The following is a 24,756-nucleotide window of genomic DNA, read 5'->3' as shown; positions in this document are numbered from 1 at the left end:
AGTGATAACAAAATACATCTTTTGGCAAATGGGTAAATTACAGATAATTAATTACACACACACACAAATGCACTAACAAACACAGAAAAATACACAAATAATATTAGATACCTTTGCTTGTGTCTGGAAGAGGGCAGTAGAGTGTGATGGTGTTCTCATAGCGGTCTAAGATGCTGTACATGCAGGACCCAGTGAAGAAATCATTTGCCTCGGTACCAGATGCCTCAAGGTACACCTGAAGGCAGTCCAAGATTTAATGCACGTCTTCTGTGCGGTATTCAGAGTGAGGCCAGAGCATGATGATAAGAAGCACTAATCAAACAATGCTGAAAATACTGTATGACAAAAAATGAGTTCTCACCACATTCATATATAGAATGAAATAGTTAACATTGTAAAGGTACAACTGGGCAGGTTATTGTTCCTCTTGAACTTCTTTAGAATAAAATTAGCCCACCTATATGATGCAACAGCATCAATGATCAAACTACTTACATTACCACTAATGTCTAATATTTCTCCATAACTTGTATTTCTTTCATCGCCATTATATAAATCATTAACAACTCTTGAGACTCAAAAATTCAAGGCACTTTGCAAAGACATGTTCCATGGCAATACTACAGTTGCTATCTATCTATATGACTGATGCCTGTTCCTTCCAAGAACTCCCTGAAGGGGGCTGCTATAGAAAAAGAAGCCCTATGGAAAAAGTCTTAATAACTGGTAAACTCCTAAGCTGCTTCTCAGCCTTAAACGCCTCACCCGTACTGGCCACTGGCATACACTAACTCCAGCAAAGTGTTTACAGAAATTTCTTAATCTTCCCTAGTAGGTCATCTATCCATCTACATCTCTGGTACCCGGTTCCCTCTGGCAAAACCCATCAAGGCGAGCGGTACAGTAAAAGATCTCCACTCATCCCTATCCTCACATGCCTCCCTAGCAAACACCATTCCACACATTCTTCCTCATTTTTCTCCCTCCAGTAATCTTGCACTCTTCAGTGTGTCTAAATCCCATCTAACTTGCCATCTGCATCTAACTTAATCCTTATTCGTGTCCACAATGTCTCGGTAAACTGATTCAAATAATCATTATCAAGAAGAAATAGAGAAACTGTAAACACAAATTTATCAAACTAACATCATTACCTTGTTTGATCTATAAAAGCTCTCCATCTTCAGCGTCTTTGTATCTGAAGTGAGTGGCCGAAGGTCATTGTAGTAACGCTCTAAAACAACCCTCATGGTATCAGGGTTTAGGTTCAGGGAACGGCCCAGTAGTTCCTTTAGCTCTCGAACCGTCATGTTAAGGCTCCCTCTCAAATTATATGGTCCCTCCACCTCCTCTGTAGTTAGGTTCACAACATGGGCCTTTATGGTTGTGCCTATAAAAGATTTTTCAATTTAGTGACAAAAAAATATGTAGTATTACAGTCAAGCACATACTGTGGATACTGAAAGAACACTTAACAAGGAATATGTATATTCATTTGTATGATAATGTGTCAAGAGAAGAACAAATTCATTAGAAGGAAGGGAAGAGCAAGTTTTGTTTAGAAATGTCTGAATTTGCACGTGCAATGTAACTAGACTTTTTCATGAAATATAACATAATTATCCTGTATTATGCTTAGGGCACAGTTAAATGATGAATGAATAACTACCTACCCAATTTCCAATGTCTTAATAGTCAACTTAGATAAAAACTCAAAAAAACTAATTGACTAAGATACCTGATCTGTCCTCCTAGCATAGTTTTAGTTCTAATATATATCATTTTCATTTAGTTAAAACATACCTAAAATTACATAATGTAACACTTAACAAGGAATATGTATATTCATTTGTATGATAATGTGTCAAGAGAAGAACAAATTCATTAGAAGGAAGGGAAGAGCAAGTTTTGTTTAGAAATGTCTGAATTTGCACGTGCAATGTAACTAGACTTTTTCATGAAATATAACATAATTATCCTGTATTATGCTTAGGGCACAGTTAAATGATGAATGAATAACTACCTACCCAATTTCCAATGTCTTCATAGTCAACTTAGATAAAAACTCAAAAAAACTAATTGACTAAGATACCTGATCTGTCCTCCTAGCATAGTTTTAGTTCTAATATATATTATTTTCATTTAGTTAAAACATACCTAAAATTACATAATGTAATGAATATAACACCAATTTTCTTAAATAACTAAACAATATTTACATACCTCCAGGTTTATATACTTCAAAAGTTTTGTCTTCATCTCGAATTTCCATGAGAAGCTCAAATTTGTATGAACTTCGCACACCTCCAAGAATTTCAGATATGAGTTCGTCCTCTTGCCCTTCAAATGAACACTCTAAACTGTCATGGAATTCCTCATACTTAACAAGGCGACATCTCTCCAGAGGGACAGTGTTTTCTAGTCCTAATTCCTGTTGTAGGATTAAAATAGCTTTTAATCAGAGAAAAATTCTTATTCCCAAACACTGGTTTTTTTTTTTTTCTTTTTTTTTTTTCCCAAAAGAAGGAACAGAGAAGAGGTCCAGGTGAGGATATTCCCTCAAAGGCCCAGTCCTCTGTTCTTAACGCTACCTCGCTATCGCGGGAAATAGCGAATAGTATAAAAAAAAAAAAAAAAAAAAAAAAAAAATTTATGTGCTGGCCCTGAGAAGATTCCTCTAAATAGCTACATTACCTATAATTTGCAGGCACCAACATAGTATAGTTATGGAAAAAATAGTTTAAAAACAAAAAGGTCTCACATGGTAATTCTCTTAATAGACAGATGAGTTAGCATTCTGTCAAAGGCACTATGTTTGTAAGTTTACATACATATCATTTCCCAATTAGAAAGAGAGAGACTGTCAGACAAGGCTCAAAGATCCTTGACCAACTGACCTCAAAACCAAGAGTATCTCTGAACGAAAATTTATGATTGATAAAAGCATATGTACACCTATTTAAATAATCAATACCCTAAACCTGTCTATAAGCACAATAATGCTCCATCTTGAACAAGAATTGATGAATTAGCAAGTTCATTACATCTGATTAAAACTCAAGATGATATAGCAAAAGATGAAGATCGGTACAGTTGGGAATATATATCAGGGTGAGTGATTCAGCTAACCTTTTAAAATTTCATCATATTCCAACATAAATCATTAAGACTAATGAAAGAAAGCTGAAGCATGGAATATACAAATATATATAAGATGTTAAATTCTACTCCATTAGTAAACCTAAAAAAAGAGTTCAAGAAAATTTGGAATGCCACCAGTTGCAATAACAATATATCTTCATTCTGCAAAATCAGTGGCTAGAAACTATATCTCTTTTACCTTGTATGCCAACTTGGTGGTTTCCCTGAGAGTGGAGTCCTTATGAACTCTGAGTTTCTTCTCCACCATCTGACTTTGGCCTGGAAGCTGGCAGAAGAGCTTGATGCGACACGTACACCTTTCCATTTCCCGCTGTTCTCGCTCTGCTGCTTCTTCCTCCGTCATCCTTTGTACTAAGTCCTAGATGCAAGCCAGTAATCAAATTTACATTCAGTGAATTACAAGTATCACATTCATCAAAGCTTATAAGGATACTACATTAATTCAAATTTCATATAAGGTTATAAAAGGATTCTACATTAATTCACATTTCATATTAATGAGATTTTTTAGGCACAGATATTCTTGAAAGTTCATGAGTGTTAAAGCACACAGCATAAGAGAAAAGATCCTTTTCGCTCTCCATTTCCCATGATGGTGAGACTGTGCTTGGGACAGATAAAAAAAAAAAAGACCTCATACACTCATACGCTGAAACTGGAGCCTGCTACCTTTCTTACCACTCCATATGTTTGTAACACCTTCCATGAAGCATCTCCATGATTGATCTTTAACCATTTAGTCTTAAATACCTTAAAAAATATCTTAAAGGGTTGCTTATATTCATATATCATACTTTATCACTGTCTCCTGCCTTAGCGAGGTAGCACAAGGAAACAGACAAAAGAATGGCCCAACCCACCCACATACACATGTATATATACATTCACATCCACACACGCACATATACATACCTAAACATTTCAACGTATACATATATATATACTTACACAGACATATACATATAACACATGTACATAGTTCATACTTGCCGCCTTCATTCATTCCCATCGCCACCCCGCCACACATGAAATGACAACCCTCTCCCCCTGCACGCGCACGAGGTAGCGCTAGAAAAAGACAACAAAGGCCACATTTGTTCACACTCAGTCTCTAGCTGTCACGTAAATTGCACCAAAACCACAGCTCCCTTTCCACATCCAGGCCCCACAAAACTTTCCATGGTTTATCCCAGATGCTTCACATGCCCTGGTATATATAATTATTCACACGACATTTGTCTAGTCTGGAAACTACAAATGACCAACTGACCTTGATATGTTGTGGGAGATGCTCCCTGGTGAAGGCATAAACATTCTTATCCTTGGCAATTTGTCTGTACATGAGCATGTAAGCATTTGCACTAGAACTCCAGCTGGAGTAGTAACCTCCTCGTGAGGCGTTGCCCCCATATGTCTTTTTGATGTCATCGTATGTTATCTGTATGAAGAAAGAAAATTGATACAATCCACACATGCATCCAATGTGAAGTCCTTCCCTAAACATTCATCTGATCCCACTCTCCCTCCCTAGTGAGGTTCATAAGTAAATATTTTTTGGCCCATGACAAAAAGCTCAGTAACATTCTGCACATCCTACTGTCTGGTAAAATCAGGTCCAAAAACATTAAACAGCAGTATACCATAAGAAAAGGCTACCCCTCCACCTTAAACTAATGGCTGCAGAAAAATCTCCAAACTAGAGCCAGGAATCTGGGATAGAACAGTTTGCTTATACGATGCCTACTTAATATAGATATTACTACATATGTACATCCCTGGGGATAGGGGTGAAAGAATACTTCCCACATATTCCCTGCGTGTTGTAGAAGGCGACTAAAAGGGGAGGGAGCAGGGGGCTGGAAATCCTCTCCTCTCATTATTTTTTTTTAATTTTCCAAAAGAAGGAACAGAAAAGGGGGCCAGGTGAGGATATTCCCTCAAAGGCCCAGTCCTCTGTTCTTAACGCTACCTCGCTATCGCGGGAAATGGCGAATAGTTTGAAAGAAAAAAAAAAAATGTACAGCTGAATCAACACAGGTCATAAACTGCACTGGTGTAAATGTGTAAGGAGAGAGCAAGTCAACTGAACCGTAAGTGATCAGCGTCTTTGCTGTGGCTGTTGCATCACAGGCAGGAAGCGTCTCAGAATATGATGAATTGGTGTTTGCGATGTTGCATGGATGGGTGATGTCTGGACCACTGTTTAGCTAATGAGTATATAAGAAGTGTGGTTACACATGGGCATATGTCTGGTAGCATAGCATTTAAGACTGAAATGGAATGCAACAGTTTAGTGCTTGTCGGGTCATTCCAAAAAATCCACAATGCACCCGTGACTTTAACCCCTTTTTCACATTCTATGTCTCAGCCCTCACAGTTCTACCTACTGTTATGTCCAATCCCAGGTACCCAAAGCAATCCATTTCCTCCAAACTAATAATAAAAAATACTATGTATTGTATTTTTCTTACTCTACTGTAACATATTACACAGTATATGTATAATGGCATGTGGTGAATCTAAACTAACTCTTCAACTTCAACAGGCTGCTCTCACAAACCAAAAAAATGCTGAGTTATCACCTTGCCCTTATCATTTCATTAAAGAAATCTCTTTTCTCATATCTTGGTCATATATATTACATACCTTGGTAACACTTTGGTCATTGAAGCAAAACCATTCTTCTGTTGCAAAGTCCTTAATGTATGCATAATAATGGCCACCTGATGCACTGCCTGAATGAACCATGATTGAGAAAAGCTCGTAGACATATGGGCCATTTGTCAGCCAAGTCTTGTTCTTTTCATTATACATACTACTCACATCTATACCTTCATCCTCATCCTGGAGATGGAGATAAAATTAGTTAAATCATAGTATTTTACATGTAAATACTGAAATAGTTTTGGATATGATTCATACAGTAACATTATTCACTCCTATAATACTTAAATATAAATGCAAAACTTTCATTATCTACACTAAAAATCAACTTTAACATCTGAGTATCAAAACTAAAATCTGCAGATTATATTTACGATTCCTCAAGTTGAAATACTAATTATCTGCCTCTTCATATTAGAGATTTATATTACATGCATCTACACACATCAAAGAATATCAAGTACATCCTTTACCATTAAATGGCAAGATACATCAATCAATGTTCTCTAAAGAAAAAAATGGCCATAAATTGATGATTTTTCTACCTCTGTCTAAATAATATCCAGTAGATTTACCATTCCAAAAACACCCTAAAGAGGTCTTTTCCATCACTAGAAAGTTATGGGAAACATTCTGTTCTCTTCAGTACAACTAAAACCACCATTATAATTACATAGCCATCCAACTAAAGGTTGCGTGTAAACTGTGACACCAGAGAAAATAAACAGACAGTTGGATAACCTGTCATGAGATTGAAATGAAAAACAGCCACAGCATGTTTCTGGAGATAAGTAAGTGACAGAATTTTTATACCATGCAGCCGAGCTAACTTTTTTCTTTCAAATTTTTCCCTCACATATCGTGAAGATAATCAGAATTCACATCATTTGAATCATATATCAAAATTCTTATGTGACCAAGCCCAAATATAGTTTTTCTTAACATTTCAAATACATGATCTGCAAGTACATTTATCATGTCGAATTGGGTATGCAGAAAACACTAAAATGTATATTATCTGATTGTAAGAGCAAAATAAGAACAAACTGAAGATTTTAAGTATATACCTGATTGTCAGACTCAGGCTGGGAATTTGAAGTGTTCTCTACTGAATTGTCTTCTACATCCAGGGCTGAGCCCGAGTCTGTTGTGGATGCATCATCAACTTTGTCTGCTGAGGATTTATCTGGTGTGATGACGTTTGTTGAAGTTCCGTTTTCTTTTGTTGCACTTTCAACGAAGCTATTCAAGTCCAAGATGTTGGGGAAGGTGACTCTAACAAAAGCAATAAACTAAGTATTAATAGTACACCACCTAATAAAAATATGATGTAAATAATGAAAATCAGTCCTAGGTACATAACAACGTGGCCAACAAATGAAAGTGTTGAAATAAAGTACATATTTTGCTGGGGTAGTTTGGGCAGCAGGGCAGAAGTCTACCTGCAGGAACTGGACATGCCAGACCTTAACCAGTATGCAGGGTTAGAGTTGGGGCCCCATTTTTGCAAAAATAATATCTACAAAAGATTCATGCCAACATATAATTGATTCACACACTGTAAATGGAAACTAAGTTAAGAAATGAATAAAAAGATAGTCTAACTTTTCCATGATGAAGCACATCTGCCCATACAAAACAAATCTGCCAAACAAATGTACCTTAAGTGATTTCATGCACAAAATTTTTTAGGAAGAATACAACTGGTGGATAAATTCAGAAATAAGAATATATTTACACACAGAGACACATGGAAAGACAGTAAGATGAAAGAGAATTTGTTAAGGGAGTTAGTGGCGCAAAACTCTAAACATCTGAGAACTCTTCGTCAGTCATTTTTCAATGGCAAGAAATCACATTATCAGATAATAATAACAAATAACAGGGTAAGTTCTGTATTACTGGATAACCGAGAAAGTCAAAACCCAATGCCTAGAGGAAAGACTAAATTACTTACTTGTCATTCAGTTTTATTCTGTGTAATGTCTGATAATCAAAGTCAAAACGCATGAGATGTATGGTGAGCAGGTACGGGAAGCGGATGAACTTGAGACCTTTGTGAGCATCACACAGAGCATCACATTTTGAGCATTTGTATTTGTTATTCCCTGTGAGAAGCTCTGGCTCCACAAAGGCCTTCAGAGCTTCTTCCTGCAGAACAAAACAAAAATAATCTAACAATGAAGATGTAGATAAATCATTCATCACTAGTTAAACTGCGTAAGTCATGAGGCAATCTTCATTAACACTCACTGAATAACTGGTGGTCAGCAACAAATGCTAAATGGGTGAGGAGGCAAAACATGAGGTAAAATGGGCATTTAACAGATTTAATTCTCATTGCAGTTTCTTACATATTCAAAAATCTGCTACACAATTACTGGCAAAGGTATAATAAAAGTTTTCAATCAGAGAAGCAAAATTTACAACCAACCTTCTGTACAAACACTAACACACATTCACTTACCACACTTCTGTATGCTGAACTAGAGCCAAATGGTCTAATTGGAAGAGGTATATCCAAATACGTATCTTCTCTGGCTCCCTCAGTTTTGCAGTCTAGGCACTTTACATAGTCCTTCATCTTCCCTGAAAAAATGAACATTCTTAGCCTAAACTGGATGTACATACTATACCTTAATCACCTAAGCCTTAAGCAATACTTTTTGACTCATATGGGGTGTTCCTACTACCAACCTATCCCTGAAAATTAGTTAACCTGAATTTTCCCTGATGCAAATGGACTCATCTCCATCTCGATACATGACTGATAAATTTAATCCTAACCATATGTAAAGTGATAAATTATGACGGGACAGAGAATAATGAATCCAGGTTATGATCCCTCCACCTCCGACACATATATCCTCTTGGTCAATCTTTCCTCACTCATTCTCTCCATGTGCCCAAACCATTTCAAAACACCCTCTTCTGCTCTCTCAACCACGCTCTTTTTATTTCCACACATCTCTCTTACCCTTACGTTACTTACTCGATCAAACCACCTCACACCACACATTGTCCTCAAACATCTCATTTCCAGCCCATCCATCCTCCTGCGCACAACTCTATCCATAGCCCATAGATGATTCACCTTACAGCAAACAATTTAGAGCAATCTCCATGGGAAAGGGATTTTCGGGTAACCTAGATTCTAACCAGGGCACCAGATTCAGAAAAATGTCAGGGGGTATATATCATTTACAATCAACGTCAAATTAAATTCAAACGCAAGGACAAGATGTTTTCTTCACCATGCAATAATGTGATAATGCCAAAATACATGCAAGAACGTTTCTGAAGCAAATGACCTCAGCTACATGGTGAAAACATCAACCATGGTATTATTTATATTAGAAGAAAGAAGAAAGGGAGGAGACATGATTATAACTCATATTTCTGAAACATTGTGACAAAGACAGTCTCAACCACTTCTTCAAAATAAGCAGGAATCCATCATCAATCCAAAAGAACATATGATAAAAAATAGGCAAAAATTGTTAGAAAATATATGAAAGAAAACTTGCAAATTATCAGTGTGGTAGATAAAGCAAGAAAGGAATAAAGACTGGAAGCAGAGAGCCTACATAAATCAAGAAATTATCTGATTCTAAATGAAATTTACAAGAAGGGGCAAACTGAATGAAGGAACTTCCTTCCTGTAACTGTTTTGTATGGTGACAAAGCCCAACATCAAGGATAAGTCTATTAGGGAGAAAAGATGAAAGATTTGTCTCTGAAACAAAAGCAGGTTGCAAGTCAAAAAAACATGAGTGTTCCACAGCTTAGCTGTGAAAAAAGCAGACATCAAACGGGCAATCCTCTACTTGCCAATGCTCACACAAAATCTGTTGAACGGAATGATCTACTGGATACTTAGTGACTTTGCTAGAGGAGAAGGCAAACTGTGAAATCTTAAGACCAGAAACCAAAGACGTATCAGTGATGTAGAGACAGAGAAACAAGAGCAGTGTTGCAAAATGAGAAAAAGGCTCAAGTGGAGAAGTGTGAAGAATATGAAAAATGAACCTCAGATATATGAGAAATATTCCATACATAGACAAATCAAACTTGTTAACTGCATGGGTAGCTACTCTGACGAAATACATTCAAAATCTTGGCAGAATTTCCACTTTGTCAGAGGCAGATTCAGTACAAAAATGTTTCTAAAAATGCTTTTCATGACATCTGTCCATCATTACTATGGGATTTTACGAGTGAAAAAAGAGAATATATATATACACTGACCTTCATAAAGATTATTGATGAGGTTGGACTGGTGGGTATTCTTGAAGCACTGTTCAAGGGCATCAAACATCACTCTGCACAATTCCTGAATATCATGCTGTTGCCATGCCTCGCTGCTGTCCCACCCAAAGCTCTTGGTGAGGTTCGTAGTTTCTACTGCACTTTTGTTTGTAGTCTTGAATAAAGATGAAACAATGAATTAATAACATATATATAACAAGTATGAAAAGTAGCATATGTAGCCTTCAACAATGAAATTAAGGCATATTTCTAACGATAAATGCTGAGAACTTGTCACTTTGCAACATTTCCATTAGTGTGCCATCTAACTTTCAGAACTTTGCTGCATGCATTCTGTGTGCTGGTATCACCACTCCACCCTTCTGTCTATATCCATGTTGCATTCCCTCTATATGCAGGAACCAAAATTTCTTCCTGCTCCTATCTACATTAATGCTACACATTCTTTGAGTGAGGTTATCATTGCTGCTTCTTATTGCCAGCCTATGTCTATACTGCATCACATCGGCATCCAAAGAACTTCAATTTAAACATTTTCCAGAGAAACAGCCATTTGATTAACCTGAATAGTCATTGCCCTAAGTATTCAATAAACTAAAAAGTACCTGTATCCATCTATGTCACTGATTCGAATGAAAACCAAAAATTCCAGGACTTCAATCTGTATCAAAGGGTGATACATTTACACATAACCCTGTGAGATATCCGCAAGAGAAAAGTCAGTTATCCTAAAAGATAGCATTATACTGATTTCTAAAAGTCGAACCAATATATCAACAAATGCATTCACTTCATACTATTTCATCTTATAATTCTTATACTTTTTAAGCCTGAATTGAACTTCTAGCCATAAAATTTTTTACTTTGTATCATGTATGCAATTTGACAATAAAGACATCTAATCTTAATTCTTACACAAAACTGTCATGTACCAATGTACTTCCGATAAGAACGATAACTTGGATATTGTCCAAAGGTACAAAGAATGGTTAAAACACAGTAGTAAGGCTATATACATGGTCTATACTTCAATGAGATGTTCCTTAAGATGAAAATTAACAATGAAAAGAAAAAGAAATACATTTATAGTTTATCAACCCTTTCCTTGAATCAAACCGTATTTGCAGCAAGATGTAATATGTGGCACCAAGCCACATTTATATCTCTAAACCTTTGCACCCTCATCTAAATTCCAAGAAGTATGACGCCACTTCTTTGCCACAAAAATAAGTAATACTCTAAGAGCACGGCTAGAAATAATATCAAGCATCACAATCACCCATAAATCATTAAAGAAAGTGTAAATGCATCATTATGCAAGGAAGCTAGTTTTGCACAACAACTACATATACTGGTCATTTCTACATTAAAAAGAAGCAATTTCCCTAAAATCTATTTATATCTTTAATGAAAATATGATCACTTCCATTTTTCCATTCAAATAATGTTCTGTCTGAGTAAACAATAATTCCTTAAATAATTTGCATAAAATATAAAAGATTTATTATTCATTTATTTTGCTTTGTCGCTGTCTCCCGCGTTTGCGAGGTAGCGCAAGGAAACAGACGAAAGAAATGCCCCAACCCACCCCCATACACATGTATATACACACACGTCCACACACGCAAATATACATTACTATACATCTCAATGTACACATATATATACACACACAGACACATACATATATACCCATGCACACAATTCACACTGTCTGCCTTTATTCATTCCCATAAAATGAGGAATGAAATCATACTTAAAGAAAAATCATAATAATATACTTACATGAATGAAGAGGATCCATGCCTCCAACCAAGGTATACAGTACACCCTCTCACAACAATACAGAGGGAATTCATCTCAATTTACCCATCAAACACATCCATCCAAAAGCCCACTAAACTACAGTTACACATGGGCCACCCTGTGCCAGTAATGGCATCCCAGACACACACATCTAACCTCCAACGGCATAACTGAGAATGGGTTATCACTGACAAGAGCCCATGCTAAGCATAGTCTTGGTGAATCTTTACACGCACACATACACACAGAGCAAAGGACACTTTTTGGGTATTTTCTTGAATAATATATGATAAAGAAATTCTGTAAGGGAATTTTTTGCAAAAGGACCCACTAATGTTTCACAAAGAATGCATAACAAAAGGGTTAACTGTCTTCTTCTCTCAATGCTGTACTGCCACTGTGGACCACAACTAAGTGTTTTATTTCACCCTCCCTAACAAGGTATATGTTAAGAAGAGATACCCTATGGGTTGAAACACCTTTTAGTCAATCTACATACATATAAAAGATTACTGTTATATTCCTTATAGCACACACACACACTCTCACCTGCAGTAGGAGAAAAAGTCTTTGCAACTGACATGGAATATTTTTTGAAGCCTCTTCCTCAGAACCTAAAAATTCCCACTGGTAAAGAGCATTGCGAAACTCTGGTGTCATATAGAGTGTCTGCAGGAGGCTATTTAGGTAACACGTCATTGCCTGGTTTACCAGTCCCACATAACCTGAAGCATATATGGATAATGTTAAATTCAAAGATAAAATCATTGTGAAAAGTCATCATGAAAAATCTTATATGTCTGAAGTACCTGTTACCTCTTTTTTTCATACGCAACAACTGCAGGGTGATATTTAGATAACATATAATCACCCAGTTACCAAGTCTCACATAATTCACCACTTCATCACAACTGGGATGACATACATGGTCAGAGTCAATAACAGAGAGACTCAGTCAGATGTATGACTAGCTTCCCTAAAAGCATTCTCTCTTCTGGTAGATATGACTTTTTTCAAGTCATTTCACCAATAGGTGCAGTCTTTCTACCAATCTTTCTTGTGACAGACATCACCTGCTAGTATTTCTAATAGCTTACTTCTCTCAGAGACCAAATTATCGAAAGATGCTTGCATTTATCTTTTTCGCATACCAAACTGAAACTTACAGCGTAAACGTTTAAATCAGATAGTCACAAAGCTTTATTTTCAGCTACAGGTGTGATGAGTTGATGAATTACTGATAAACATATGGTGACATAAGTAAGATCCAAGTTATACCAGATTAGTCTAAATAAACAGAACAATATATCACATCAACAAGCAAGATTTTAATGGAGGTGGACAGCTCCATAAGCATGTCAACACGCAGTAGCTGTTACATTAAGGAAAAATTTCATCTTTCCATAAGCTTAAATCACTGAAAGAGAAGAGAATAACAAAAGATAATTTATAAACGAAAAACATATTTTACCTGTATCATGTTTTATAAGTGTAGAAGGATAGGAATAATCTGGTGTGCTGTCATAATTATTGCTTCGATCAAACCACTTTCTCTCTGTAGCGTTGGCTGTGGGAGATGCTGAGGCACCAAGACTAAGATCGTCCTCATCTGTCCGTCGTGGGGGATGGCCACCAAGGTCACAGAGGATTAGGTTGTTTCGTGGGGTATCTTCAACTTGAAACCTGGCATGAGCCAAGGTGCGTTCTGCTTCTAATTTATCCACTTCTACCTGTGAACATTAAGTTGTTACAATTTCCTAAGGTAACATTTTCTACTCTATTTCACCTGACTTTCATCCAAAATTTCTTTTAATAGAATTTGCAAAATACAGAGCACGTTCAAAGGGCAAAAGGGACAGGAGCACAACCTGACATCTTTAAACCTTCAACAAGACCTATACAATCAAGCAATGAAAAATAATTCTCTGGCATGATCAAGAAATCTTCTTTTGCTCAATGACTGCCTAAGTACAAATGCACGTAGTGCTGCCCAAGTTCAGCACTATCAAAAATGTCACAGGTGTAAGTACTCACAGTACCTGTACAAATATTCATAAAAATGTTGAGCATGCCTACTGTAATGGCACACTAAGTGCATGAAGTATACATGAAGCTATACAAAGTGTAAATTTCCATTATCATTTTATCTATTCAGTTTACACAAATACCTCCTAAATCCAAACTTACTAATGTAAAATGGTGTAGAGAGTATTCAGGGTTTAGGGAGTAAATCGAGCATCATCATTTTACTTGTGCTCTTTGTGGGTTTTTGAGGTCAATCCATGAAAAAATTTCAATAAAATGGCATCTCATCCATGAACGTAGAGTTCATTTTGACTAACACATAGCGATCTTATCATGCAGTTTTTAACTACACTAAATACAAGAAAGATGTTTGAAAAAGTTAATAAGTAAGAAATTCCTGATCACCCTTCATGATGCAAAGAAGCAATTATCACACTCAAATGTGATATCTTCTAAACTCTATTTTCTGTTGAACTTCTGAACACTGGTTGCATTTCAAAAATTAATCATAACATCACATAGCCCTTACCTCACTAATGTGAGAAAAGGCAGTCGAATGACAAAAAAAGATCATACAGTACAGTATTACAAATCCAATATACAATAATTCTATGTATACTTAATGAAGAACGAAGAATGTGTGGAAGTCGAGAACATTATCTCCGAAAGCAAAAATGGGTATGTTTGAAGGAATAGTGGTTCCAACAATGTTGTATGGTTGCGAGGCGTGGGCTATGGATAGAGTTGTGCGCAGGAGGGTGGATGAGCTGGAAATGAGATGTTTGAGGACAATGTGTGGTGTGAGGTGGTTTGATCGAGAAAGTAATGTAAGGGTAAGAGAGATGTGTGGAAATAAAAAGAGCGTGGTTGAGAGAGCAGAAGAGGGTGTTTTGAAATGGTTTGGGCACATGGAGAGAATGAGTGAGAAGGGATTGACCAAGAGGATATATGTGTCGGAGGTGGAGGGAACGAGGAGATGTGGGAGACCAAATTGGAGGTGGAAAGATGTGGTGAAAAAGATTTTGAGTGATCAGGGCCTGAACATGCAGGAGGGTGAAAGGCGGGCAAGGAATAGACTGAATTGGATCGATGTGGTATACCGGGGTTGACATGCTGTCAGTGGATTGAATCAGGGCATGTGAAGCGTCTGGGGTAAACCATGGAAAGTTGTGTGGGGCCTGGATGTGGAAAGGGAGCTGTGGTTTCGGGCATTATTGCATGACAGCTAGAGACTGAGTGTGAACGAATGGGGCCTTTGTTGTCTTTTCCTAGCGCTACCTCGCACACATGAGGGGGGAGGGGGATGGTATTCCATGTGTGGCGAGGTGGCGATGGGAATGAATAAAGGCAGACAGTGTGAATTGTGTGCATGGGTATATATGTATGTGTCTGTGTGTGTATATATATGTGTACATTGAGATGTATAGGTATGTATATTTGCGTGTGTGGACGTGTATGTATATACATGTGTATGGGGGTGGGTTGGGCCATTTCTTTCGTCTGTTTCCTTGCTCTACCTCGCAAACGCGGGAGACAGCAACAAAGCAAAATAAATATAATAAAATAAATAAATAAAAATACTTAATAAGAAAGCTGAAGAAGAAAGCAAACAAAATAAAGTAGCCTATTATGTAGGGTGTACCATGTCAGTTTATCTCCCATATCAGTTACCAGCAAACCAGCTTAAAAGTTTGTACAAAACAAACAAAACGCAGAGAAATATAGTTGAAGAAAGTAGTAATGACAAAGAGCAAAAATACAAACTCTAAGCACTGTGCTGTGACTAAAGATGCAATAGTCTAGAGACTATGGGCATTGAACATTCGAAAAGCATACATCACAATGGACTAGATAAAGAAAAGCAGAATATTTTCATACATTCATCAGGAGCAAGTATCACTTAACATCAATTAAATTCTGTGGTGATGATCAAGCATGGAAAAAGTGACATATACGAAAACAAAGTGGGAAGTGTAAGGCCGCAGCTGGGCAAATGTTCAGATGGAAAAGCCAGCCTCCCCTTCTGACCATGCATCTGGAAGCAGCCTTACAACTTCCACTCAGATTGTTCGGTTATCATTTTTTTTTCAAGCACAAAAGTCTACTGTCTTAAACACCTGCAAATATATCCTTTTAATTTTTTTCTAACTTTCCACCACTTTATCCAAAAACGCTATCTAAATATATCTCTGACACCTATTCCCACCTGGAACTCCTTCGAGGGGGTGGCCATAGCAATAGTCTCCATAACTAGTGAACTCCAGTGCCACTTTTTAGCCTTTAGTGCTTCATCCTTAACCGGTAGCTGGCAGAGGGCATCTCTAGTGCAGTATTTCATATATATATTGCAGTAGGTCACAGTGGTGCGTGTGATCTAGTATTTTCCTCGTGGTTATCGGCAATATATATTTCAAAGTTTCACAGGTAATAATTACTTGATTATTACCTCTTTCATTAAATTCTGTACCTTATTCTGACACTCAATCTACCAGTAAGAATCAAGAACAATACATTTACCTAAAGAGAAAAAAAAGCAAGGCACAAAGAATCTATTATCTTCAATTCTGTTCCCATTCATATCAGCATATCTATCTATTTATTCATTTTATGCTGAAGGCTCCAGTCACAACATTAGTCTTCACTAAGGCCAAGCCTTACATAGGGCAAGATATTAAGCATTAAGGAGAAAAGAGTAAATAAAACCTGAGGGTTTGAGAGGAAGAGAAAAACCTGCCTTTTAATGAGCAGGTCACTGGTGTTGGGAGAGATGTAAGATGATAAACCTAACAGTAAACCAGCTCACCCCTGACCAGCGAACGGCCACATAGCAGTCATGTATTGCAGTAGCTTGCTGAATATTACTTGATCTAGCTAATTGTGGGGGTAAATTTCCTATGAGTAAAAAATCTTGAGTTGCATCTACAGAAAGAGCAAACAGAACCAACACTACGGCATACATTAGGTGGGTCAAGTTTTGTGGTCAGATTGGTCAGTTAAATGGAGATGGGTTATAGAACAAGGATAACAAGGAAATATGAAGAGAATTCCACAGCTTAGTTGTCCAAAGGAAGAATGATGCATCATAATGGCTCTCAGTAATCTATGGACAGAAGCTCTAATGGATCCCAGTAATTTAAGAAGAGAATAACTGATGGCTTTCAGTAATTCAAGGGGAGAATACTTGACAGTGCTCAGTAATGCGATATGCAAGATAAATTTTTCTTAGTATTGCTTCATCACTTCTGTACTGAACTACGTAAATCTAAAAAAAGAGTTTTCTTAATATATATGGAAAATGATACTGCATAAGCCTTCCATAATATCCAACACCAAGACATACAAAAACAGTTTCAAGATATATAACATTGAGAACAGTTCCATAGGCCTTGCACAACTGATGAATGAACACTACCATAATGGGATGCATATACTCTACTAATTATTTTCTCTTACCTGATCACCATCGGAGCACTGTAGAACCAATGAGAATGAGTCAGGTTCATATTTGAAGCGCCGCCCAACTTCCTGCATCAGTTCACCACACGTGGACGTTGCTGGTGTAACTATTGTCACTTTATTCACAGTGGGTGTGAGGCCACTCATGTCACGAACAATTACAAACACACTGACATTATCTAGCTCTGAGTCTAACAGAGAATCTGCATCAGACGACTTATATTTCTCATTATTGGTGGTAGTCACACTTCCTGCTCCTTCCAACCAAGATATATCATCCACGGTAACTTTATCTGCAGATTCACTATTTTCAACTGTATTCTCAAAGTCCATGTTCTCTATACTGTCACTAGTGACAGGCAATTCATCAACCTTAGCACTATCTACTGCATCTGGACATTCACTGCTTTCTACGAAATTTGTGGCATCTGAATGATTTACAGCACTAGAAGAATCTTCGCTTTTTGCCGAGCTTAAAACCTCGGTTGAATTTTGGGGTTTCATGGATTCTGTTTTTGATGAATCTAAAGATTCTTTTGAACTGATAATTTCTGAAGTATCATCACTTATGGGGGTTTCTGTTATGGGAGATTCTTTTGCTCGAACAGAGTCCTCTAGTTTCACCACACTGTTTATTTCTGCTAGCTCTCCTGGTTGGACCAAACCACCTGTTTCAACTAAGTCTTTTGATGTGAATGAAGAAGTCATTTCAACAGAGTCTTTAGATTTCATTGAGTCATTTATTTCAACAGGATGGTTGGATTTAACCAAATCATTTCTTTCACCTGATTCTTTCATCATACCTGAATCATTTGTCTTGTTGGAGTCTTTATAACTGAACTCATCACTTGTTTCACTAACATCTTTTGATTTGACCAACTCATCTGGTCTGTTAGAGTCATTTGTTTCATTAGTCACTTTACCTGAGTCTTTTGCACTAACAGAGCTTTCAGTTTCATTGGATGCTTTTGTTTCAACACTGTCAATTTTATCAAATGATTTTTTGCCTTCCACTGAATTCTTATTTTCAATGGATTCTTTGGGTATAACTGAGTCTTTAGATTCAGCACTACCTTTTCTCCCAAACAACTTTATACCTTCCACCAATTCCTTACTTTCAACTGATTCTTTAGATTTCACAGATTCTTTAGCTTCAGCACTACCTTTTCTTACAAACAACTTTTTACCTTCCACTGAATTCTTATTTTCAACAGATCCTTTAGTTTCGACACCCCCTTTTCTTGCAAATGACTTTTTACCTTCCAATGAGTCTTTATTTTCTACAGATTCTTTAGCTTCAGCACTACCTTTTCTTCCAAACGACTTTTTACCTTCCACTGAGTCCTTATTCTCGACTGTTTCTTTGGGTTTAATTGATTCTTTACCTTCAACACTTCCTTTTCTTCCAAATGACTTTTTACCTTCAACCGAGTTCTTATTCTCAACAGATTCTTTAGGTTTAACAGATTCTTTACCTTCGGCACTACGTTTTCTTCCAAATGACATTCTACCATCCACTGTTTCCTTATTTTCAACAGATTCTTTGGCTTCAACACTACCTTTTCTTCTGAAAGACTCCTTACCTTCCACCGAGTCCTTAGTTTCACCAGATTCTTTGGGTACAATAGATTCTTTAGCTTCAACGCTACCTTTTTTTCCAAACAACTCTTTACCGTCTACCGAGTCCTTATTTTCTGGTTCTTTAGGTACAACAGGTTCTTTGGCTACAACAATGAGTTTCACTTCACTGGAACCTTTTTCTCTTGTCGAGTCTTTAATTTCACTGGAATCTACTTGTTTGGTAACTGGGTCTACCGGGCTGGCTTCACTGGCTTCCTCAGATGAATTTTGAATTACAACAGGTTTGATAATCTTCTTTACAGCACCAGGGATTTTCTTTGGAGGGGTTTCACTGCCCCTTCTATTGAAAACCTTCTTTGGTGAGTCTCCAATTAACATCATAGGGTCTTCAGCCCTGCTACTGAGATCAGAGATGGCATTGGCTACGAGGGAACTGGTTGTCTTTTTCTTAACGACCTTGATTGTCTTGACTTTTGTTGTTTTGGTGATTTTGCTGGTGGTAGTCTTGGTGGAAGTCTCAGTACTGCTGTCGCTGACAGTGGTGGTACGGGTGGCAAGAGCATCAACCTTCACTTGCATGTTTGCTGTAACTTCTTGTTTTTCTTCAACACTCACTCCATCTCCCCCATCACCACCTCCACCTCCACCTCCTCCATCACCCCCACCACCATCTTCTACGCTCTCAGCCTGCTGGAAAAAAAATCAATAACATCAAAATTACTATAGCAGTACTCAGATGAAGATAAAACTAACTTCTGAAAGATTCATGTTCATGTTTAAAAAAATATCAATTATCTTTTTCAAATGGTTACAGAGTATTGAAACATTAAAAGAATAGCATACTTTCCAAAACTACACAGAATCAAAATAATATCATCCAAGAGAAACAGTACAGTGGTTATACTATACAGTCCTAGTTCCCATACTTTACATTAATGAAGAGTAAATTAACTCACTGATTTCCAAAAAAATAAAAAATAAAATTGAAAAATATAGACATGATTAATACACATTCCACTACCAATAAGCACTTCAAATATAAAAAAAAAATTTAGCCACACTAAATCAATTAGAAAAACTTTACTGTGCATTGCTTTAAAAAAGTTTGGTACTTTATCTTAATGATAACATCATGCCAAAACCATGAAGCTGCAAGTATACACGAATTACTAAATACAATAAACCATTTAGGTAACTTAATCAATAATAAAACAATGATCTGATTCTATAGTTTATGAACTAATATGTTCAGACATACAAGAAAAAAAATAGGTAAGCTAAAATGTCTACGTCTCATCACATCCTTATGACTGACTTCACACAAAGCATAATAAACCAAAACTATCAGAGATAAAACCCAAAAATACAAAACATTTATTTCACACACTAATGAAAAGAAACACGCTTCATCTTATCCATTTCAAACTTGGCTGTCTTTTTTAACCTTTCTGTGATTCAGTAACGAATCTAAAAGTTTCCTGGACACAGAATATTCTGGTTAAGTGTGTGCATGATGACTTTCAAAATTTTGGGCATCACTTCCTTGTCTAATTACACAATAGGTGATAAAAAGTTCATATAACAAGGTTTTGTAACAACCAAAGCAGTGGGCTGTACATCATCTGAGCTCCGTATCTAACAGAAAAAAATCCTTTACTTAATACTAATAAACAAATGGAAATATCAACTTCACCTAGCCTCCATCTCATCACACTTGTTTCCATCATTAGCTTACTCAGTCGTTCCTCAGTTCTCATGTGTTCATATTTCCTTAAGGAATATTGCCATTCTTGCAATCTACTTCTATTGCTGCAATCTGTGTCTTGGAATATGGTTATACAATTTTCAGTTTTAAAAGAACAGCACCACAAGAAACCACACTAAGCACTGGATTCCCAAATAAGCTCTACATCAAAGCACCAGACGACAGCCATACTAAGTGCTGGATTTGAAAGTCTCATCAATGACCTTCTTACTGCAAAGGAGTCCCTTATTTCCCTGCTACCAACTGCAGTGCAGCCCTGAAGTTGCAAGAGCCTCATAATAGGGGGTTCTGGGGTTAAATAATCTACAAATTTATATCATGTGTGAGTAATATAATTAGTATGTTACCGTAGGACCACTCTTTCAAGGCTCCTGCAGCTTCTGGAGTGCACTCCACGAGGGAACAGTGTAAGGTGGGCTCCTTAACAGGATGGTGATTTATGATACTGTACTCTTTCCTGTCTGCTAATGATATCAAAACCTTACTGAAGGTGACATTTTTTGCTCATAACATCACTACTTGCAATCATAGCCCCAAGCACATCTACATACATTGTATACCTCACCTTCGTTGACCTTCCTGCCCCAGGATCCCTTTCTATGGAGCTCCTACAGAGCTTGGGAAGCCAGCCACATCCAGCCAATGGGACCACTGGTGAAGGAGAGTGGTTATGTTGGGTGTTTGTTGGGTTAATGCAAGACAATTGAGGGATACATGCTCAGAATCCTCAGAGTGCGAGCTGCATCTTAGACATGATGAGAAACTTTATAATATGGTGAACTGATGTTTATGATATTGAAGAGATGGGTGGTGTTTGGAGTGTAGATGGGGCAGTGTAACTTGTTAGCGTGATTCTACTGACTGCAGTTTCAGACAAGTGTATGTCTGGTGCAGTGTAGTTTTAAAACTGGGGTGTAGGATGGTTCTGTAGTTGTTTTTAGGGTCTTTAGTCTTTGTCAGGTCATTAAAATATGAATATGTTTTGATAATGTGGTGTTTACAGGGATCTGTGATTATAGGCTGCTGAAGTGTAAGGCTGTAGTGAGCTTTCTTTTTCAGTATGTGGGTTGGCAACTAGGTATGTGGTGGCATAGGTGATACCGGCTAGAACCGCTGGAAAGGACTAGGCACTAAGCATGTTGAGGTGGGATTGGTCTGGAAGTATTTTTGTTTTGTTGTGATGGTGTTAAGCACTGGTTGCTAAGCAACCAGTGACTGTTCTGAGTACTGTGTCTTGTGTGGTTTGAAGTTGAAGTTTTGTTATGTCTACATTTGAAGCAGTGGGTGGCCTCATAAATGAAGTCTAATTTAGGGTGGATGAGACAAATTGTTTGAGGGGATGCTGAATAATTCTTTCTCTTGTCCAAACTCGATGCTGGTGATTGTTCGGAAGGCATTTAGTTTATCTGTCAATCTTTGTGATGGGGTGTTAATGTCATGTGTCTTGTATGCAATATATAGTATGGATGGTGTTGCACTAAGAGGGAGTGGTTGACTGTCCAGGGTTAAGTACAGATGTAGGTTAGATTAATTTCTTTCAGATTAAGAGGGTAAAGGTGGATTTCAATAGGGATGCAAATATTCTGTATAAAGTCAACATTCTAATTGCATCATGTGTTGCTGCATGTTTGTCATCATTAGAAAGTTATTGGGTGTTGTGATGTGACAATGAGATCATATATTTATGTGAGGGCTTTTACACAACAGTACACTGTGGGGTGAAGGGAGGTCATTAGGGAAGAGAGGATGAAAGGTGGAGAAAGAACTGCTCACTGGGAGACTCCAATGTAGAGCTTTAAGATTTCGGATGTGAAGCCTTTAGGGATGAATCTGGCTTTGCATCCAGCAATGAAGTTGGTTAACCATATTTTGTCATTTTGGAGGATGAATAGATGTGTCAGATTTATCATAATACTGTACATTAATTGAAACATTATGACTGAAGGAAGTTTCTGGCCAAAATATTAATATTTGTATGGTTGACCCATACATTATTAAATAAACTGACCATATAACCCACAATTATCTTTACACATACGAAAATACATTCAGGATGATGCAGCTTCAGGCTTTCATAAAATTCCATCTATTTCAGGACAATAAAACTTTTCTGGGTCTCACATTTGGACAACTCTGTCTCTCTTGAATCCCTTCTGTCATCCACAACTATTCTCATAATGCCAATAATTGTGCTTAACCTGAGGGTTAAGGTATTCACACTGATTCACCTTCGGATCAAATGTTTATGTCATCAAAGAATACACTAACCTATCAATACATTTCCAGTCTGATTAGAAGCCTGGCTTTTGCACTTTTAAGGATGATGTGCCATATTTTAGATGTAGACTGGGAGCCCAACAAACAAAAAGCATAAATTCTTATATACAAATACTGCACACTAATATCAAATAAGTAACTTTGAAATTAATAAACTTCAAGGCATTTCACAAAGACAACTGAAAGATGAATACTCCATTGACTAATCTTTCACGTATGGATGAAAGAGCATACGATAGGCAGTTAAATAACACATATAAAACACAATCAAAGATGGCATGAACATTACCACTGAAACTTCAGTGCCTAACAAGACACATGCAGGTTTAAGGATCTTTTTCATAACTATCTTCCTCCCCAACTTAACGAGATAGTGTCATGAACAATTGAATGGCCTCATCTGGGCACATGCACCCTCCACCTGTTATGTTTGCAGTACCAAAACCAGCATCAACCATCTACAACCTTGACCACTGCTTTGAATAAACCCACTGACAGCCCATCTGCCCCAAAATACCATACTGATCCTATCTATTCTATCCCATGTACATATCTAACCCCCCTCAATGTTCAAGCCTCCATAACCCAAAGATTCCTTTATGTCCCTTTTACTCTCCCACTTCTTGTTGCTCTCCCACACTTAAGACATGTAGATCCTCTTACATAGTCTTTCTTTGCCCAGCTCTTTACTTCAGGATAAAGAAGTTACATATAATAATCAGTTTAAACTCCTAGTTCTATTAACAATAGCAAATGTGTCAAAATTATCTAAACATGTCTGTCTTATAGATCTATAGGCATTTCTAACGCAACTACCGGGATTAATAAAAGAATTCTAGTTACTCACAAGTCCTTCTCATTCCATATTCTCTCAACACTTTTACTGTAAATAGCCGTAAGTTAACTTCACATTCAGTGCACCTACCCATAATCCACAAAACAGACACATCCCTACAACTAGGCATCTGACACTCAAATAACAGAACAATTACTATATTACTTTCCTCTCATAATGAAGTTCTCCGTCTCTTTAACAAGTTCATACTTTATAGCAACAAAATCATCTCTGATTCAAGAAAAGACTATCTATAATTTCTCATGATAAAGTCTCCACACCTCTACATTACACAGCATGTCATACAACCATAATCAATATTCTCAATACAAGTCTTACCATCATGCAATGTTGTGTAACAAGACCTGTTAGAGGAGGCACCAGTATGAAAAGGCCAGAGGCCTTCCATGCATACATATTACTCAGCTATCATAATTCTGCAGTAACAATACAAACACATACTGAATCTTGAATACAATACGAACAAACGATATTGTATCAACATCATGCATTTTAAACTAGAGAACATTACACACCGAAAACTAAACAGTAGTGAAAATTAGTTGTTAGAAAATGCACACACAAGTTTATAAGATATCCTACAAGATTTTGAAAAATTTATCAAATCCAAGCAGAACAAACAGAAGCGGTACTTTTATGTCCTTATTCTGAAAGCTTCCCCTCGAGTGTAAGTATCGTAGTAGTAGTGGTGGGGCAGCACTTAATGACTACATTGGATGAATCAATCACGGAGCCAAAGAAGTAATGGGATGAATGCACACATATGAAACTGGGATCACAATTTGTTTGGAATATATAATAATGCTGATCTTTCTTCAATCCTGGGATATAATGTGATCTTGGATTTATCATTTCCAGGAATAATGATGTGCCAATATTGAAGACTGAACTTCAA

At 37.0% G+C, this 24,756-nt stretch overlaps 1 protein-coding gene across 22 annotated transcripts in view; it reads right to left on the bottom strand.

Moving 5' to 3' along the window:
• The window catches only part of Usp47 (ubiquitin specific protease 47), a 78,718-nt gene that overhangs the window by 15,082 nt on the left and 38,880 nt on the right, over window positions 1–24,756 (bottom strand). For 7 of the 22 annotated variants that reach the window (XM_071662111.1, XM_071662110.1, XM_071662120.1 and 4 more), the window contains 13 exons: window positions 17,380–19,653; window positions 13,373–13,631; window positions 12,451–12,626; window positions 10,075–10,249; window positions 8,294–8,415; window positions 7,784–7,977; window positions 6,894–7,101; window positions 5,809–6,006; window positions 4,433–4,600; window positions 3,341–3,520; window positions 2,224–2,431; window positions 1,155–1,390; window positions 112–235 (listed from right to left, as the gene is read on the bottom strand). In XM_071662111.1, coding sequence (XP_071518212.1) covers window positions 112–235; window positions 1,155–1,390; window positions 2,224–2,431; window positions 3,341–3,520; window positions 4,433–4,600; window positions 5,809–6,006; window positions 6,894–7,101; window positions 7,784–7,977; window positions 8,294–8,415; window positions 10,075–10,249; window positions 12,451–12,626; window positions 13,373–13,631; window positions 17,380–19,653 — 4,522 coding nt within the window. Of the gene's footprint in view, window positions 1–111; window positions 236–1,154; window positions 1,391–2,223; window positions 2,432–3,340; window positions 3,521–4,432; window positions 4,601–5,808; window positions 6,007–6,893; window positions 7,102–7,783; window positions 7,978–8,293; window positions 8,416–10,074; window positions 10,250–12,450; window positions 12,627–13,372; window positions 13,632–17,379; window positions 19,654–21,293; window positions 21,380–24,756 lie in introns of all 22 variants that reach the window. The other 15 variants (XM_071662116.1, XM_071662112.1, XM_071662117.1 and 12 more) reach the window with 3 other exon arrangements.

This window comes from Panulirus ornatus, chromosome 5, assembly GCF_036320965.1.
Source record: "Panulirus ornatus isolate Po-2019 chromosome 5, ASM3632096v1, whole genome shotgun sequence".
NCBI lineage: Eukaryota > Metazoa > Arthropoda > Malacostraca > Decapoda > Palinuridae > Panulirus > Panulirus ornatus.
The sequence above is the reverse complement of the archived record's forward strand: the minus strand, read 5'-3'. Positions and strand labels throughout refer to the sequence as shown.